General features: G+C 41.4%; 1 protein-coding gene across 1 annotated transcript in view; it reads right to left on the bottom strand.

Moving 5' to 3' along the window:
* DNER (delta/notch like EGF repeat containing) overlaps positions 1–20,693 on the bottom strand; it is a 272,367-nt gene that overhangs the window by 110,878 nt on the left and 140,796 nt on the right. The window contains exons 2-3 of the mRNA XM_056564499.1: positions 16,606–16,887; positions 2,091–2,185 (exon numbers count right to left, since the gene is read on the bottom strand). Of these exons, the coding sequence (XP_056420474.1) occupies positions 2,091–2,185; positions 16,606–16,887 (377 nt within the window). The remainder of the gene's footprint in view (positions 1–2,090; positions 2,186–16,605; positions 16,888–20,693) is intronic.

Genomic DNA, 20,693 nt, shown 5'->3' with positions numbered 1-20,693 from the left:
TAAGCTCCGCCCGTGCCCCAAGCCGGGTGCCTGGAGCTAGCGGAAAAGATTAACGGAGATCCCCGCCACGGAACGGGACAAGGCGAGTACCGTTGTCATCAGTGTCACGGTACTGACAGGTAAGTGCAGGTGTCACTGGTGACAGTACACATTTAATGTCAGTTTATTTTGCTGAATTCTAGGCATGCAATAATTTTTTTTCGATAAGAAATAACGGACATCATTACCTCCATTATAAATTTTACATGGAAGTCTATGGTGACAGAAATAACCTCCATTTGTGTCAGTTTTTACATCTGTTACAACCTGTTATTGCAACTGAGCAAGCTCAGAAAAGAAAAAAGAAGTAAGGCCAGTTCACATGACCTTAAACAGTAATAGTTAATAAAAGGGTTAAAATAACGGATCTACAAATGGATGATTAAACTGATGATTTAAAGGGGTATTCCGGCTTTATACATCTTATCCCCAATCCAAAAGGAAAAGAAACTCTGATAGCAACGTATAACAGTTCAGGTAGGTGAGTATCATTGTATATGTCATTATATATCCTAAAAGTTGGAAAAGCCTCTTCCATGTTAATACTACGTGTAGAGATCCAACATTTTCTTTCGTTACACACTATAAAAACAGGAAGCTTAAAAAGTGTAAAAAGAAATGTTACTTGGAGAACAGGCAAAAAAAAAAAAGCCTTCATGGAGTGTAAGCTGGGTTCACACCACGTTTTTCAAATACGGTAACCGTATACGATTTTCTGCAAAAAAACGTATACGACCGTATCCGAAACCGTATTCATAGAGAATGCATTGTAAACCGTATTCCAAATGTTGTGCACGGTTGCATCCGTTTTGCCTCGGATACGGTTTTGCCGATTTTTCAACCGTAGGCAAAAACGCTGTCGACCACGTTTTTGCCTCCGGTTGGAAAACCGTATGCGAACTGTATGCGGTTCTTTTAACATTGTTGTCTATGAGAACCATACACAGAATTTCAGAATACGGTAGCACACGGTTTTTCTAATCCGTTTTTGGAGTTGACACATGCGCAGATTGGAATTTCAATAGAACAATAGTAACTTTATTAAATTGCTGGAAAACTAATTCCAACAAAATAGCAAAACCGTTGGCAAAAACTGATGCAAACGGATAGAACCGTACGGGAAAAAAACGTATACGTTTCAATTTGGAGTCATACGGTTGTATACGGTTGCATACGGTTTTTGCCATACGTTTTTTAGCGGAAAACCGTATACGGTAACCGTATTTGAAAAACGTGGTGTGATCCCAGCCTAAGAAGTGGAGGCAACACAAAAAGAGAGGTCAAGTATCCCATAAGTCAGTGTTTCCCAACCAGGATGCATGTAGCTGTTGCAAAACTACAACTCCCAGAATGCCCGGACAGCCTCTGGCTGTCCGGGCATACTGGGAGTTGCAGTTTTACAACAGCTGGAGGTTCCCTGGTTTGGAAACACTGACATAGCTATAGGAGAGTATAGGAGAGGATTTACCTCTATAAAGAGGAGGTGATGAGAGTATCAGGATGGTGTGTAGTGAAAGAGGTTCAGTACAATATATAAAGATTAAAAAAGGGGGGCATGAAAATGAAAGCTATATCATGACCCTACTGGGAATAGGAGGATTATAACTATGCAAGAGCAAATATCTTACTTTACAGTTGTGTTCTCTGGAACTTCATGACGACCCCTGAGGAAGCTCGGCATCAAGCGAAACATATGTTGGGGTTTATGCAGATTGTTGTAAGGCAGGTTTGTATGGTATTCTGCTGGGACTTTTCTGTGTTATGCTGTGTCTCCTTTCTAAATTTGCCTTTCTTTGACTGCACTATGCACTTTATTGATGTACTTGCATATACATGAATTAAGACTAAGCTACTGATTATTTATTTTGTGTTTTCCCCCGCCTTCCTCTGTCTTTTTTTCCTGTATCAACTGATTTTGGAGCCTATTTATCTCTATTAAATGTTTTTAATATATGGATATTTTCAATAAATATTGATGTGATGGATTTATATCTGGTGGTAGTGTTATAATTTGGGGTAGGATTGCAAGTACGCAAGAGCAAATATCTTACTTTACAGTTGTATTTTCTGGAACTTCAAAAGTCACCAGTCGTCCTCCCGAGGAACTATTAGAACTCGCGTTTCCACAAGCGACATCTGGAATGACCTAAAATTAGAAGGTAATTAGAATAAATATAGAATAAAAATAGAATATAAATTAGAATATAAATGAGGCTAGTAGGAAGTACTTGAAAGCAATTAAAATCCCTGGGACCAATAAAAGTCATAATATGCATTTTTTTTGCGATATTTAAGGAGCAAGAAAACAGATATGTGTTATATGGATCTGTGATAAGTAACCCGTCGCCTGTGCTTAAACATACTATATGGAATCCTTGAAAAAAACTGACATGGTCCATAGCATGCTGTATTAATGTGTTATTTACCCCAACAAGCATCACTTCAAGGAGAGAATAGGTTAAATGGGCACTGTAATTTAAAAAAATTTTGCTACTGCACTCAAAAAATCTAATGTACTTTGTTTTAAAAAAAAAAAAAAGAAGTTTTCTATGTTTTATTTGTGTTTAAAAAAACTGCCAATAGGTGTCACCATACTTGTCCAGAGCACTTTTCCCCCATTTCTTGCAGACTTTGGACTCCTGCTGGCCTGGCAGAAGTCCAAAATCAGGAAAAGCAGTCTGGAGTGCTGAAGAGAGTGTGTGCAGCCTTAGCCAATCATAGCTCATCTCACACTGAACTGCTCTGGGCTGTGTGTAGCAGAGTGAGGGAGGAAGTTGTAACGGTGCTGGATGTGGATCCACTGACCTGTGTGGCTGATGATACGGGCCGTATCGGGGGCGGAGTCTAAGGTGCCGCTGATCTTCACCAGAACCCGCCGCAAGGCAGGATGGGCTTGTTGCGGCAGGCGACACCCAGGTCGCCACCCCCAATACGACTCGACCACACTGGTAGCTGGGCGAGGCAAAGTACAGAAGGATGAGGCAAAGGTGTAGTCAGACTTAGCAGAAAGGTCAGGGCAGGCGGCAAAGGTGCGTAGTAAAAAAACATAGCAGAAGGGTCTAGAACACAGGCGAGGCAAACAGACAGAAGTACGCCTAATCTCAGGCAATAGGCACTGAAGATCCAGCAGGGAAGAGGGGGAGGAGCTGCCTTAAATAACATAATGGAAGGAACAGGCACCAATCAGCAGTGCGCTTGCCCTTTAAATCTAGAGAAGCTGGCGCATGCGCCCTAGGAGGCGGGGGGGGGGGGGGGGGGGGGTCGCGCACCGGGAACCAGAGAGCTGGGCATAAGCAGGTATGGAGTGGGCCGCAATTCACACGGGGGCGCGTCCCGCAATGCGATTCTCGGTCCGGCCGGGGGAACAGGGCGTTGAGCGCTCACGGCCGGAGTGCTCACCGTGACAGAAGTTCTCCCTTGTATGGCTTCAGATGATGTAATGCCTGCTGGGTAAACAGCGACTTCACAGGGTGGATAGGGGTTCTTCGGCACTGACCAGGATGGACACATCAGGTAAGATAAAGCAGGTTTATTGGATAAAAATGCGACGCGCTTCACAGCGCTTGCGCGGTTTCATCAGGCATAACAAAACAGCCTGAGGAGGAGTCTTATATACAAAGGACAATGAAACCTTTTGGGGATAATTTACTATTTCTTTTCTGATCACTGAGACCGAAGAAATCATTTTAGCTTCCAATATAGAATGACAATATGCAAGAGTAAATATAAACAACCATAAATATACAGTATACAAACAGGGGAGAAATTTTACAAAAGAATATATCTATTATGTATTAGAATTACATGTTTATATATATATATATATATATATATATACATAAATACAGTGTGTGTATATATATATATATATATATATATAAATATATATATATATATATACTAAACAATGCATGTGTCAGAAATACGTGTGTGAAAACGCAATAAACCATGTGTCTTTTAACGCATTTGCTGCATTATCAATATAATAATCATGACTGAACCATAAGTGTGGACATGTGCAAATTTGATTGCACAACTCACAAGGGGAAAACATATATACATGCAGTTCACTCAACCACAACTATATATTAAAGGGACAATATATATATGGACAATACAAGGAAATATATGATGATATACACATAGGTTGCATGATGAGAACATACAGCTCATGTGTACCACAATGCTGCAGCATGTACAAGAGATCCAGAAGCAAGTTACTGTACATTTTCAATCGTCTCATTGAGTCCCTGAGGGACCAATGTGACTAGTTTATGAATCCAGAACGATTCACGGTTTATTAACCGTAAAAATCGATTCGGATCATTTTCGGGAATTTTTTCAAGGATGGTTAAATTCAATGAACCAATATCATTTTTATGTACACTTGAATAGTGTCGTTAGGCACTATGTAATACATTTTTTTTTTTATATTTGATCGAAGTTTGCACATTTGCACGGAGCATCCCACATATTGTAAATGACAACTGCAGGATAGGAGATAGATTACGTACTGTGTACCACAGTCCACTCCATCCCTGATAATTTGAAAATGTAGCATTTTTTTTTACTTTGAAACTCTCTGCTTATAAGGAAAATGGATATCCCAAATAAATTTTATATTGATTCACATATACAATATGTCTACTTTATATTTGCATCATAAAGTTGACATGTTTTTACTTTTGGAAGACATCGGAGGGCTTCAAAGTTCAGCAGCAATTTTCAAATTTTTCACAAAATTTTCAAAATCGGAATTTTTCAGCGACCAGTTCAGTTTTGAAGTGGATTTCAAGGGCCTTCATATTAGAAATACCCCATAAATGGCACCATTATAAAAATGGCACCCCTCAAACTATTCAAAATGACATTCATTAAGTTGTTAGCCTTTAGGTGTTTCACAGGAAAAGCAGCAAAGTGAAGGAGAAAATTCTAAATCTTCATTTTTTACACCCGCATGTTCTTGTAGACCCAGTTTTTGAATTAAAAAAAAATTTGTAACCCAATTTCTCTCACGTAGGAAATACCTCATATGTGTATGTAAAGTGTTCGTCAGGCGCAGTAGAGGGCTCAGAACGGAAGGAACGACAATGGGATTTTGGAGAGTATGTTTTTCTGAAATGGTTTTTGGGGGGGCATGTCACATTTAGGAAGCCCCTATGGTGCAAGAACAGCAAAAAAACCCACACATCACATATTATTTTAGAAACTACACCCCTCAAGGAACGTGACAAGGGGTCCAGTGAGCCTTAACACCCCACAGATGTTTGATGACTTTTCGTTAAAGTTGGATGTATAAATTAATTTTTTTTCCCACTAAAATTCAGTTTTTCCCCAAATTTTAAATTTTTTCAAGGGGTAATAGGAGAAAATACCCCCCAAATGACAATTGGAGGATAGGAGATAGATCGCTGGGACCGGAATTACCACGGGCATACAGGTACGCCCTGGGTCTTTAAGTACCAGGGAATCAGGGCTTATCTGTATGCCCTGGGTTCCTAACAGAGATCAAGAAAATAATCAAGAAAAATTGTCCGATCATTTTAGCTGATCCCATACTAAAAGAAATAATTCCAAAGTCTCCTAATGTAACATTAAGACAAGCAAAAAACCTAAAAAAACGTGAATCGTTCTGGATTCATAAACTAGTCACATTGGTCCCACAGGGACTCAATGAGACGATTGAAAATGTACGGTAAATTGCTTCTGGATCTCTTGTACATGCTGCAGCATTGTGGTACACATGAGCTGTATGTTCTCATCATGCAACCTATGTGTATATCATCATATATTTCCTTGTATTTTCCATATATATATTGTCCCTTTTAATATATAGTTGTGGTTGAGTGAACTGCATGTATATATGTTTTCCCTTTGTGAGTTGTGCAATCAAATTTGCACATGTCCACACTTATGGTTCAGTCATGATTATTATATTGATAACGCAACATATGCGTTAAAAGACACATGGTTTATTGCGCTCTCTTTTCCAGCATAGATACATATACACAGTTGTATTACCAATATATGCATTTTTCAATTTAGTATAGATACATATACACACATGTATTTCTGACACATGCATTATTTAATATATATATATATATATACAGTACAGACCAAAAGTGTGGACACACCTTCTCATTCAAAGAGTTTTCTTTATTTTCATGACTATGAAAATTGTAGATTCATACTGAAGGCATTTAAACTATAAATTAACACATCTGGAATTATAGACATAACAAAAAAGTGTGAAACAACTAAAAATATGTCATATTCTAGGTTCTTCAAAGTAGCCACCTTTTGCTTTGATTACTGCTTTGCACACTCATTCTCTTGATGAGCTTCAAGAGGTAGTCACCTTAAATGGTCTTCCAAAAGTCTTGAAGGAGTTCCCAGAGATGCTTAGCACTTGTTGGCCCTTTTGCCTTCATTGGTTTCAGGTCTGGTGACTGTGGAGGCCAGGTCATCTGGCGCAGCACCCCATCACTCTCCTCCTTGGTCAAATAGCCCATACACAGCCTGGAGGTGTGTTTGGGGTCATTGTCCTGTTGAAAAATAAATGATGGTCCAACTAAACGCAAACTGCACTGAATAGCATGCCGCTGCAAGATGCTGTGGTAGCCATGCTGGTTCAGTATGCCTTCAATTTTGAATAAATCCCCAACAGTGTCACCAGCAAAGCACCCCCACACCATCACACCTCCTCCTCTATGCTTCATGCCGGGAACCAGGCATGTAGATTCCATCCGTTCACCTTTTCTGCGTCGCACACGGTGGTTGGAACCAAAGATCTCAAATTTGTACTCAACAGACCAAAGCACAGATTTCCACTGGTCTAATGTCCATTCCTTGTGTTCTTTAGCCCAAACAAGTCTCTTCTGCTTGTTGCCTGTCCTTAGCAGTGGTTTCCTAGCAGATTTTCTACCATGAAGGTCTGATTCACACAGTCTCCTCTTAACAGTTGTTCTAGAGATGTGTCTGCTGCTAGAACTCTGAGTGGCATTGACCTGGTCTCTAATCTGAGCTGCTGTTAACCTGCGATTTCTGAGGCTGGTGACCCGGATGAACTTATCCTCCGCAGCAGAGGTGACTCTTGGTCTTCCTTTTCTGGGGCAGTCCGCATGTGAGCCAGTTTCTTTGTAGCTCTTGATGCTTTTTGTGACTGCACTTGGGGACACTTTCCACCTAGAATATGACATATTTTCAGTTGTTTCACAGTTTTTTGTTATGTCTATAATTCCCCATGTGTTTATTCATAGTTTTGATGCCTTTAGTGTGAACAGGGATGTGGAAATCCTATAGCCCGACGCCCGGGACAAGTAGTTTTGGGTGCCGGGCAGGTGAATTGTTTATAGATTTAGCCCTGTATCGGGCTAGCAGGGACAGACAGACGTCCCCCTTATTTTTCTTTAATGTCGGTGTGAGGTGCAGGAGCCGATGGAAGTCTTCACCTCACACCGGCACTCAGAGTGTATGGGGGGGGGGGGCGGCGGCCTCCAGCTGACTGCAGAGTCCCCTTATCTCCCCTCCCGGAGGATGAAGGACGCAGCTCAGAAGACACAGCAGGGGGAGAGAGAGGACGAGCACAGCTCCATCCCCCGCACACAGCTCTATCCCTCCCCCTCCCCTGCTCTGTCTAGACAGGACCTAATCCACCACGGGGAGGCTGCATGTTTGCACAAGGAAAACACAGAGCAGGGGGGGGGGGGGGAGGACGGAAATCTCACCTCACACCGGCCGGGACTACAGCTCTGATGTCCACTCATGGCGGCTCAGGTGAGGAGGCCGAGAATACAGGCGGCGACAGGAAGGGTGGTTGTATATGTATGGTGTGAGTGTATGTGTGATGTGTGTATGTAATGTATGATGGGGGGGCAGCGGCAGGTGTATGTATGATGTGTGCATATGTATGGTGTATATCAGTGTTTCCCAACCAGGGTGCCTCCAGCTGTTGCAAAACTACAACTCCCAGCATGCCCTGGGCATGCTGGGAGTTGTAGTTTTGCAACAGCTGGAGGCACCCTGGTTGGGAAACACTGGTGGATATGTATGATGTGAGTGTATGTGTGTATGATGTCTATGTGTGATGTGTATGTAATGTATGATGTGTGTATAATGTCTAAGTGTGATGTGTATGTAATGTATAATGTGTGTATGATGTCTATGTGTGATGTGTATGTAATGTATGATGTGTGTATAATGTCTAAGTGTGATGTGTATGTAATGTATAATGTGTGTATGATGTCTATGTGTGATGTGTATGTAATGTATGATGTTTGTGTATGTGATGTATGATGTGTGTATAATGTCTAAGTGTGATGTGTATGTAATGTATGATGTTTGTGTATGTAATGTATGATGTGCGTATAATGTCTAAGTGTGATGTGTATGTAATGTATAATGTGTGTATGATGTCTATGTGTGATGTGTATGTAATGTATGATGTTTGTGTATGTGATGTATGATGTGGGGTGGGCAGCGGCAGGTGTATGTATGATGTGTGCATATGTATGGTGTATATGTATGGTGTGAGTGTATGTGTGTATGTAATGTATGATGTGGGGGGGGGCAGTGGTGGGGGTGTGTGTGTGTATGTATGGTATGGGGGCAGTGGCTGGTGTATGAATGATATGTGTATGCATGAATGTTTTGTATAGGAGCGGACTGTCACGTCGGGCATTAGGGCAGTTGTACCATCTAATTTTATTTATTTTTAGTGGCACCCGCACTAAATTGCACCCCCAGAATCTTGCCCCTTCATACTCACCCGCCAACCAAGAACCCCACGGATGCACACAAACACGCCCGAACCAAAACTACAACTTCCAGCATGTTACACCATAACCTAAACTGTAGAACTATAAAGTGTAACATGCTGGGAGTTGTAGTTTTGGTTCGGGTCAGCTGCAGAGCTATAGGCTGCATCAGGGCATGCTGGGTGTTGTAGTTACTAACTGCAATTCCCAGTATTCCTTGATACATTCTATGGCTCTGCAGCTGACACAAACCAAAACTACAACTCTCAGCATGTTACACAATAACCTTAACTGTACTATACAGTGCAACATGCTGCAACACCCACACAACCATAGGCTGTATCAGGGCATGCTGGGAGTTGTAGTTACTTACTGCAATTCCCAGTATTCCTTGACACATCCTATGGCTCTGCAGCTGACACAAACCAAAACTACAACTCCCAGCATGTTACACAATAACCTTAACTGTACTACTATACAGTGCAACATGCTGCAACACCCACACAACCATAGACTGTATCAGGGCATGCTGGGAGTTGTAGTTATCTACTAACTAAATGCAACTTCCAGTATTTACTGACACAAATGCAGCACACAAACTGGAGAAGCAGAACACCCCCCCCCCCCCCCCCCAGTAACACATAAGTCCCTATTGAGACTGAAAAATAGTGATTAAAATATTTTAAAAGGTGCGTATACATGTGAATAAGCCCCTTTCCTAATAAAAGTTTCCAATTTTCTTTAAATAAAAATAATGTACAAAAATAAACATAAGTGGTATCGCTGAATGCGGAAATGTCCAGACTATTAAAATATAATGTTGTTTAAACCGTACGGTGAACGGTGTAAATGTAAAGAATAGTCCAGAATTGCTCATTTTTGGTCACTTCATATGAGAAATTTTTTATAAGGTGATCAAAAAGTTACATCTAGACTTTTCTGGGCTTGTCTCGGGTGTAAGAGGAGCTACAGCTCTCCGGCCTCTAATATCCTGGCATACTGCGATCACCTATTAAACCATTAGATCATCGCTGTCAGCAGTGTCTAAAGGGATCTTATATCCATCCCTGGTGGTCTAGTGGGGGGGATCAGACTATTTTGGTTGAAATTATTTCATCAACCAGGACAAGTGGATTTTCTTGAGGGACAAGTAGATTGTGTTCCGCTTTAGTCCCTTGGACAAGTAGTTTTTTTTTTTAATTTCCACACCCCTGTGTGAATCTACAATTTTCATAGTCATGAAAATAAAGAAAACTCTTTGAATGAGAAAGTGTGTCCAAACTTTTGGTCTGTACTGTATATATATATATATATATATATATATATATATATATATATATACACACACACACACATGTAATTCTGATACATAATAAATATATTCTTTTGTAATGATCCTTTGGTCTCAGCAATCGGAGAAGAAATAGTAAATTATCCCCAAAAGGGTTAAATGTACCCTGTATATAAGACTCCTCCTCAGCCTGTTTTGTTATGCCTGATGAAACCGAGCAAGCCCGGTGAAACAAGTGACATTTTTATCCAATAAACCTGCTTTATCTTACCTGACATGTCCATCCTGGTCAGCGCCGCTGTGAGGTCACTTCTTACCATTGTCTATTCGGCTGGAGAGGCTGCAGACCAGACATTACTCATACATGCTAACCATTGTTGTGTGTGAGCCCACACAACCACCTATTGTAAGAGTTCCTCGTATACAGTGGGGATCAAAAGTTTGGGCACCCCAGGTAAAAATTTGTATTAATGTGCATAAAGAAGCCAAGGAAAGATGGAAAATCTCCAAAAGGCATCAAATTACAGATTAGACATTCTTATAATATGTCAACAAAAGTTAGATTTTATTTCCATCATTTACACTTTCAAAATTACAGAAAAGAAAAAAAAAAAGGAATCAGCAAAAGTTTGGGCACCCTGCAGAATTTATAGCATGCACTGCCCCCTTTGCAAAGCTGAGACCTGCCAGTGTCATGGATTGTTCTCAATCATCATCTGGGAAGACCAGGTGATGTCAATCTCAGAGGTTTTAAATGCCCAGACTCATCTGACCTTGCCCCAACAATCAGCACCATGGGTTCTTCTAAGCAGTTATCTAGAAATCTGAAACTGAAAATAGTTGATGCTCACAAAGCTGGAGAAGGCTATAAGAAGATGGCAAAACGTTTTCAGATGTCAATATCCTCTGTTCAGAATGTAATTAAGAAATGGCAGTCATCAGGAACAGTGGAAGTTAAAGCAAGATCTGGAAGACTTCAGACAGAATCAGCTCGCAGGATTGTGAGAAAAACTATTCAAAACCCACGATTGACTGCACAATCCCCCCAGAAAGATCTGGCAGACACTGGAGTTGTGGTACACTATTCCACTATAAAGAGATACTTATATAAATATGGTCATCATGAAAGAGTCATCAGAAGAAAACCTCTTCTAAGTCTTCACCACAAAAATCAGCGTTTGAACTTTGCAAATGAACATATAGACAGGCCTGATGCATTTTGGAAACAAGTTCTGTGGACCGATGAGGTTAAAATAGAACTTTTTGGCCAGAATGAGCAAAGGTACGTTTGGAGAAGAAGGGGAACAGAATTTAATAAAAAGAACCTCTGTCCAACTGTTAAGCATGGGTGTGGATCAATCATGCTTTGGGGTTGTATTGCAGCCAGTGGCACAGGGAACATCTCACGAGTAGAAGGAAAAATGGATTCATTAAAATTTCAGCAAATTTTGGATGCTAACTTGATGCCATTTTCTTCTGTGATTTTCTCTCCAATATTTATTTTTAACAGCATACAAAATGACTGTTTCAGATTTTTCCCAGCTTGTAAAGCGGCCGAGACCTGACTCACTAGTCAGCTGATGACAGGGAGCCTGTCTCCTTCAATGGATGGAGTGATCGCTTGGTGGGAGAGAGATCAATCTGCAACTAATGCAACACCTGTAGGCACCCTGATTGAAAACCACAGGTCTTTGAATGGATGCAGCTCATTTATGTTTCAATGGGTGGGGTGGCTGATGTGTGGGAGGGAGGAAAATGGAATTGTGGGATTTGTAGTCAAAAAAAGAAAAGTCAAACAGGAAATACCAGTTCACAAAAAGCTAGCCACAGTGTTATGGTAATCTCACAGCATAGCCATTTAGCCCCAATACAAGCGCACATCCTTCTTAAGCATGTCCATTACTGCCTGCCAGGTATGTACTAAAATCACCTTATGGTGGATAACCCCTTTAAACCTCAGTATTCTGATTTAAAGGAGATCTGTAGTGCTCTGAACTTTATCCCCTAGCGCTCAGACCCCCCGGGATCTCCTGTACGGGGCCGCGGCAATGTACAGGAAAGGGGGCGTTCCGTCCCCGCATGACGCAGCAGCCGGTACGCCCCTCCATGTTACTCTATGGGATTCATGGAGGGGCGTGCCGGCTGCCGCGTCATGCGGGGACGGAACGCCCCCTTTCCTGTACATTGTCATGGCCCCGTATAGGAGATCGTGGGGGGGGGGGGGGGTAGCGCTCGGATATTACTTTAGGGTGTGTGGTCTCTATTAGTTTAAAGGGTCTGGTCTGAGATCTTTATTCATTTAGGGAGACTGGTCTAGGCTCTGTATTAGTTTAGGGGCTCTGGTCTTTAGGGACTCTGCAGTACTTTAGGGGGTCTGAATTGAGGTTAGTATTAATTTACTGTATTATGGATATATTACTTTAGGGGGTCTAGACTGGGGCCTGTATTAGTTTAGGAAGCCAGATGGGGTCTGCATTCATAATTGGGGGAAAGGGTACATATTCCATAGGTAGCAATGATGTTCTGGGCAAGGCATATGGTAAAAACATGCCGCTTAATATTTCCTTGAATTTCCCTGATGTCCCTAAATTTCCTTGATGTCCCTTCTTACGAGTTTCCAAGTATGCTAATGCAGCTCGGCATGTAATTGTAAAATCAAGGCTAACTGTGAAGCACATTAAAGTTGTCTTATTTCTTCCTGAATGGAAAGATCTGCACCAGCACACCCATGGTTATTCCAGCATAGTTCTTTCCAAACAAAAAGACTTCCCACAGCGCAGTAAGTGCAACCATATCTAAAGTGTTGGTAAAACAAGCCCCATAACCATTCTTTTTATCTTTCTTTTAAGCATTTTTAATTAGTGCATTCCTGTTAACACTGCCGGACATATTTTCATCTTATGAAATAAACAGTTGTCCTAATGTTGCATTTCCAAACCACAAATGAAGATAATTAAAATGGTAATGACTGTGCAAAAAAAAAAAACTTTGAATAAAACAACAAAAAGACACCCAGAACAGTTAATCTAAAACTACTACCATTACATTGCTGTAAAGATGATCCTATCTGCTCTGGGGGCTCCATCGGCAGATTCCATCATACTTGACAGGAAGAACAGTGCAGTATGCAAATGCTATTTTTACTATCAAAATGATGGGCACAATGGTGAAACCCAACAGACCAATCAGAGTGTACAACACTGCGGAATCTGTGTGCTCTGTATAAATAAAAAATTATTATTATTACAAACCAATAGGATCCACTGGGTACCACTGTAGTCGATACCAATGCAGATGTGACCTTAACCCAACATAACAGGTCTTACTGACAATAGTATCAGAGTGCTACTTTCATGATTGAAAGCAATATAAAAACTGCTTGCTACAGGCAGAAGGAAATATTTTCTGTAAGAGTATTTTCATAAATGAGGCCCACTGTGTTTTCTGATGGATATAGTAGTCAATCAAAGACGTAGAACAATGCAGAAGTGACATCATACAACACCATACATAGTTCATAAGGTTGAAAAAAGACCAAAGTCCATCAAGTTCAGTCTCTATCCCTTCTGTGTCCCGACTGTGTTGATCTAGAGAAAGACCCTTATGGGTCTAAGCTCAATTGCCCCATACTAAGGGGACACATTCCTTCCAGACTTCAATATGGCAGTCAGAATAAATCCCTGGATCAAAGTTCTATCCCCATAAATCTAGTATCCATAACCTGTAATGTTACTACTTTCCAGAAATTCGTCTAGGCCTATTGTGAATTATTATTATTTTTTTTTAGTTCAGCCTGACCACTTCCTCTGGCAGAGAGTTCCACAGTCTCACTGCTCTTACAGTAAAGACCACCTGTCTGTGCTGGTGTAGAAACCATCTTTCCACTAGATGTAGAGGATGCCCCTTGTTATAGACCAACATCACCCACACATAATATACCGTATTTATCGGCATATAACACGCACTTTTTAGGCAAAATTTTTAAGCCTAAAGTCTATGTGCGTGTTATACGCCGATAAGCCGCTGCAGTTCAATGATTTAAAGCGGGCACTTTAAATCAATGAACTGCAGCGGCTTTGCAGGTGCAGAGACCGCCAGCGCTGCCGGCTTCTCTGCCCCTGCCTGTCCTGGGGTGTAGAGCCCTGCTGCCGGCCCTTCTCTCCCCCTGGCTATCGGTGCCGCTGCCCCATTGCCGGTGCCAATAGCCAGGGGGAGAGAAGCGGCGCCGGCAATGGGGCAGCGGCGCAGACAGACAGGGGGAGAGAAGTGGCACCGGCACCCATTGCCTCCCCATCCCCGGTTGTATAATTATCTGTTGCCGGGGTCGGGTCCGTGCTGCTTCAGGCCTCCGGTGTGCGTCCCCTGCGTCATTGCTATGTGCTGCGAGACGCAATGACGTCACTCGTCATTGCGCCGCGCCGTGCAGCGCATAGCAACGACGCAGGGGACGCACACCGGAGGCCTGAAGCAGCGCGGACCCGACCCCGGCAACAGATAATTATACAACCGGGGATGGGGGAGGCAACGGGGCAGCGGCGCCGGCAATGGGTACCGCTGCCCCTTCTCTCCCCCTGGCTATCGGTGCCGCTGCCCCATTGCCGGCGCCGCTTCTTTCCCCCTGGCTATCGGCGCCGGCAATGGGGCAGCGGCACCGATAGCCAGGGGGGAGAGAACGGGCAGCGGTGCAGATAGCCAGCGGGAGAGAAGCGGCGGCAGCTTGGCTCTAGACCCCAGGAAAGGCAGGGGGAGAGAAGCGGGCAGCGACAGCCTCTCTCACCTGGGCTTCTGCGGGGTCAGAAACAGTGTATCGGGGTATACACATGCACACACACGCACCCTCATTTTACCAAGGATATTTGGGTAAAAAAACTTTTTTTAAATATCCTTGGTAAAGTAAGGGTGCGTGTTATAGGCCGGTGCGTGGTATACCCCGATAAATACGGTAGTTACCTTATTATTATACCTTGCAAAAACTGGATGGCATGGTGCCCCCATCACAGAACTGCTTTCTGCCTGAACCCCTAATTTTGGATGGCAGATCTATAGAATACTACTGCATTCATTTAATTTTTAAAAGGAGATTGTGGAGTTGTACATTACCTTTGAAATAGATTCAGTATGTCTGTAGTCTCAAAGTCTGTTATAAAGTAATAGTTACTTCTCTTCATCTTTCAGATGAAGGAACCTTCCACATGAAAGGTTTTTTTTCCCCATAGCCTAGTCTTAAAGAAAGATCTGTTGCTAAACTTCATAATTTGATTCTGGAAAGACTGTATCTGACAGATGAAATATAGTCTAGCTTGTCATTTATTTAGTGGTCAGGGGATGATCTACTAGCTAATGCTTGGATCTGACCATATGTGTAACCTGGAATCACTACACTTTTCTTTATAGTTAAACATAGAGTAAAAAAATTATTTTTATTCACTAAATGCTGTTTGTCAACATTAAAATCCCAATTATTACTTTGTTGTTCCTGGCTCTGGCTTTCATGGCATTCTTTGAGGCCTGCACTAATAAATGATACTGTACATCATGCTGGTTCCAACTTTCTCGTAGAGCAGGATGGAGCCGTGTCGTTGTCCACCACAAATATTTGAAAGGATTTGCTGACCATGTCATTGAATTGCTATGCTTTCTCTGAAGAAAAGCTTTACAATGTTTTGTTCTTTTGCTAAAAGCATTCTTGTCCTGAAAAATTACTTCATCATCATCAAACTATCAAAAAAGTGTCCAAAACTTTTATGTCCACCTGGTGTCTTTCTTGGGCCTGTATCTGATATACAATCCCATATCATGAATGAGTGGACAATGTGATTGTTTTCTTGAGGCGTCATCTTTATATTTTTCATTAGAACTGCAACAGACAAAAGGTCCGGAATCATCTTCTTGGCCAAGCAGATTGATGATCACTGAATACTACTTTCATCCAATCCTCCACACCCCAAGATCACTCCTCATAACCCCCTGTTACCCTTGTTTTCTTCTGTTTAGTTAATAGGGCTGATTCTCATTATTTCTCTCTATATGTAAATCCCATTTCATTCAGCAGATTTCTTACAGTTCCATTATAAACATTGATTTCTTTCTCTGTCCATTTGTATTTCATTTGTTTTGTTCTGTTTTTTATTTTGTATTTTTTTTAGGCCTTTGCTTTGAGTTTGCTATCCTGATGCTTTGACTTGGTCTACCCGTATGTTTTCCTTTTTTGAGTTTTGTTCTCCTTTCTAAACTTAAAATTTAATATTTATTATTTTACTTGTGCCAATGTTTGTACTAGAAATACAAATTGCAAAGTGATTCCACATTTTTTCCTGTATTTGATCTGGAAAAACATATCCCATTGATAAAAAACAAAATGCACTTATAATTTGTTAGGTATTCTTCACAAAGCCAAAATGTTCAGCTGTGTACACATCAAAGAGAAGCAATGTGTCCTTATTCAATTTACAAATGTAGGAATGTGTCAAATTTAAAATTGAACAATGCTGGTTCTTTCAGATTTGTTTCACTCACCTGTACTTCATCCCACAGAAGGGTTGTCACCTTCTGGCCCACTTTTGGCCTCCATGTTGGCAGTACCATGACAGCTGGAGATTGAGGCATTTCTGTCGTTGGCTCTAATGTGCTCTGTATAAATTGTGGCATTTCAGTGACAGAGGTGTCTGTGGGTTCAAAAGGTGGTATATCACAGTGGACTCCAGTGAATCCATCGCTACAGATACACAAGTAACTATTCCCGCTGACACTGCAGTTTCCATGGACACAAGGCTTCTCTCCACAGGGATCTGCAACAAACTGCAAGGGAAAAGAAACAAAGTTTACTTTCAATAAGAATTTTTGCTCTCTACAAGCTTTTCCTCTAGTCTGGCTATGTTCCTTGAAAGCACCTTCTGCATCTCAAAGAAATGAATTACATACAAGGATTTATTCCTGTAAATATCTAGAGGTCTCTCCGATAATATCTAGATTTCTAGACATAAAACGCGTTTGTTCTTTGCACTCAGTGTCACATTCTCATTCGCAATAACATATTTTAGCATACTTCAGAGCTCTTCAGAGTTGTCTTTGTAAAGTGCACTGAAAAAATAAAACTTGGCCTTTGGTTACTATGTAACTAAGCAGAATTTCTTTGTAATAGTTTTTATACAATAGACATTGCACCCCAGACATTTGCTATTCATTTTATTCATTTAGGCATTCATGTTAGAGAACACAAAAATCTCTCAAGATATTTTTTTTTTTTTATAATTTACATATTGTTTGCAAATTAAAAGCATAATACATTTTGAAATTAAAGTTATCTCACCATAGAATGTGTCGGTATATCAAAAAGATTTGAATAACTAACTTTACAACATACATTGCAGTTTCAGCACTTTGGTCCATTGTATACTATTTAATAAAATCAGAGCATCCTTTACAGGCTGTATTCACATTGACAACCATCTTTTTACTACTTCAATGTAGAGCCCTGCATTAGAAAACTTGTGGGGGGTAATGAGGTTGTTGCCGGCGGGAGCGGGTGGTCACAAAACATACAGCGGGTCCTACAAAATCCTGCGCAGTCCTGCAAACCAGCCACAGGGGCTGATGAAATTGCACAGGGGTAATTAAATAGCATGGGGGGGAGTAATAAAATTTCATGTGGGGTACTATCTCTAAAAGCTGTGACAAAATCTTTGTTGGGGGAAGGTGGTATTGGACACATGTTGCAGGAGCAAGCAGGAGTGGTAGACATACCTTGCGGGAGCGGGCGGTAATGGTCAGAAATCCAGCAGTAGCGGTTGCATCCAATGCATCTAAAATGAAACACTTTTCCAAAGTGTCTTAATTCCAATTCCCAAACCTTAACAGGGTATATCAGGGGCCTCAAGTAGTCAGCGCACCTTAAAGGGGTTATCCAGGAAAAAAAACTTTTATATATATATATATATATATATATATATATATATATATCAATTGACTCCAGAAAGTTAAACAGATTTGTAAATCACTTCTATAAAAAAAAATCTTAATCCTTTCAGTACTTATGAGCTGCTGAAGCTGAGTTGTTCTTTTCTGTCTCTCTCTGATGACACCTGTCTCGGGAACTGTCCAGGGTAGAAGCAAATTCCCATAGCAAACCTCTTCTACTCTGTGCAGTTCCCGAGATAAGCAGAGCTGTCAGTAGAGAGCACTGTTGGCAGACAGAAAAGAACAACTTAACTTCAGCAGCTTATAATTATTGGAAGGATTAAGATTTTTCAATAGAAGTAATTTACAAATCTGTTTAACTTTCTAGTGCCAGTTGATGTATATAAAAGAAAAAGTTTTTTCCTGGAATACCCCTTTAATGTACTCTTGTCAAGGTAATTGTATGGCACTGCCACTGTGCCCAGGCAATCATCATCGGGGTGATACATAATACATTCTGGCATTAATCTGTGCCTTGATCAAGCCCACATATCCCTTATAGCCGTGATCTTCAACCCTGGCAGCGTCACTATTCAAACAGCCTGGTACCACATAAAAGTCTCCTGTCTCTTGTAAAAGCTTGTTAGGATATACCAGTGATGCCATGTGCTTCTGCATATTTCTTTACACAGACAAAATATATTGTCATACATAAAAATGGCAGTATATTGTAATACTTTGTATGTTTACAAAGATTAAAAAAGTTAAGAGATTTCTTTATAACACTTTCGAAAAATGTATTCAAAAATAATAAATTATATTAAACATAAAAAATCACATATAAACTAACTGTATTATTAATCCTAAAGATCTCCTATTGTTTTGTGCCTACAGTTTCCATGCAGACCTATGCATCTTCATAGTAAAAGACTACACACAAACCCTTTGTAATGTGCTCCTGCAGTTATACTGCATCGTCCTGTCCCCTACTTCTTGCTAGCCTACGAAATGTACCGTATTTTTCGTCCTATAGGACGCACCGGCGTATAAGACGCACCCAATTTTTAGGGGCAAAATCTAAAAAAAAAAAAAAGATTTGGAACTCAATAGTGGTCTTCAACCTGCGGACCTCCAGATGTTGCAAAACTACAACTCCCAGCATGCCCGGACAGCCGTTGGCTGTCCGGGCATGCTGGGAGTTGTAGTTTTGCAACATCTGGAGGTCCGCAGATTGAAGACCACTGCATAGGAGGTAATACTCACGTGTCCCCGCCGCTCCGGACCCGTCACCGCTGCCCTGGATGTCGCTCCATCGCTGTCGCCGTGTCCCCGTTGCTCCGGAACGTCTCTGCTGCCGGCCGGGTATCCTCGCTCTCCGTCGCCGCCATCACGTCGTTACGCACGCCGACGCACGTACGCGACGATGTGATGAAGAGGAAGGAGAGCGCCGGCCATGCAGGGGATCCCTGAACGGAGAAGACACCGAGGAGGCAGGTAAGGTCCCTCCCGGTGTCCTGTAAGCACTAACCCGGCTATTCAGTCGGGCTGTTCGGGACCACCGCGGTGAAATCGTGCCGGTCCCGAACAGCCCGACTGAACAGCCGGGTTAGTGTCACTTTCCCTTCAGACGCGGCGGTCAGCTTTGATCGCCGTGTCTGAAGGGTTAATACAGGGTATCATCACGATCAGTGATGTCCTGTATTAGCCGCGGGTCCCGGCCGTTGATGGCCGCAGGGACCGCCGCGATAGGGGTGTATTCGCCGTATAAGACGCACCGACTTTTCCCCCCCAGTTTTGGGGAAGAAAAAGTGCGTCTTATACGGCGAAAAATACGGTAAGTTGGTGATCAGACTAGTGCTCTACTATCATGAAAAGGTCAATGTCAGAGCTGTAGATATGAAACAACATTTTTTTTTTAAATTAATATTCAGAAAACTGATTAATTTTTCATTGCCCAGATGCATTGGAGAAAAATAAAAGTTTAGGGTCTTTTTTTTTTAAAATACATAGCATGCATGGGTAACAATTATCATGGGAGGACTAGATCGGAAAAAAAGAATATGTAATACAGAGTAGAGTAGACAACAAACACATAAGCTGCTGTGACACCATTGGCTCTGTGCCGCTCTATGAATATTTCATACATGCTAGGTATTTCTGTAGAGCAATGCTGTTTGCTGGTGTGAGTGATTACATTTGGCATACTGCATAATGTAAAATGTTGAGACTACATACATAACAGGAAATACATGAATAATCAGACTGACTGCAGTAATATACAACACTAACATATTAGGTAAACTAAAAAATGGAAAGTTCAGCCAAGAAGGCAACTTAGGAAAAAGATGTTTGTGCAGTTTCTTTTCCCGGTGTTTTCGGGGGTTTTCTACGCCGACTTGGTTTTCCCAAAGAGTACAGATAGGTCGACTGTTTCCTATAATATTTTCCCTAGCATATATCAGAGACAGGGAATAAAGACTGATGTGTACGATGGCAACCTTTTTGCAGCACTGTGTATTATATTAGTCCTATATAAGCAATAAATAAGACAATAGTTGGGATATAAAAGGAAAGTTAAAATGTCAGTGGAAAAGAAGATTGAGGAATACTGCCTTTTACGCGTGGGTCAATTAATTCTAATAACAGTAATAGGACAGGGGAGAGGGATGGGTGGGCACTGGAGCTCATTAGCCATAATTCTATGCTAT

Source organism: Hyla sarda, chromosome 3 (assembly GCF_029499605.1).
Source record: "Hyla sarda isolate aHylSar1 chromosome 3, aHylSar1.hap1, whole genome shotgun sequence".
Taxonomy (NCBI): Eukaryota; Metazoa; Chordata; class Amphibia; order Anura; family Hylidae; genus Hyla; species Hyla sarda.
Note: the sequence above shows the minus strand (reverse complement) of the source record. Positions and strands in the feature narration are given on the sequence as shown.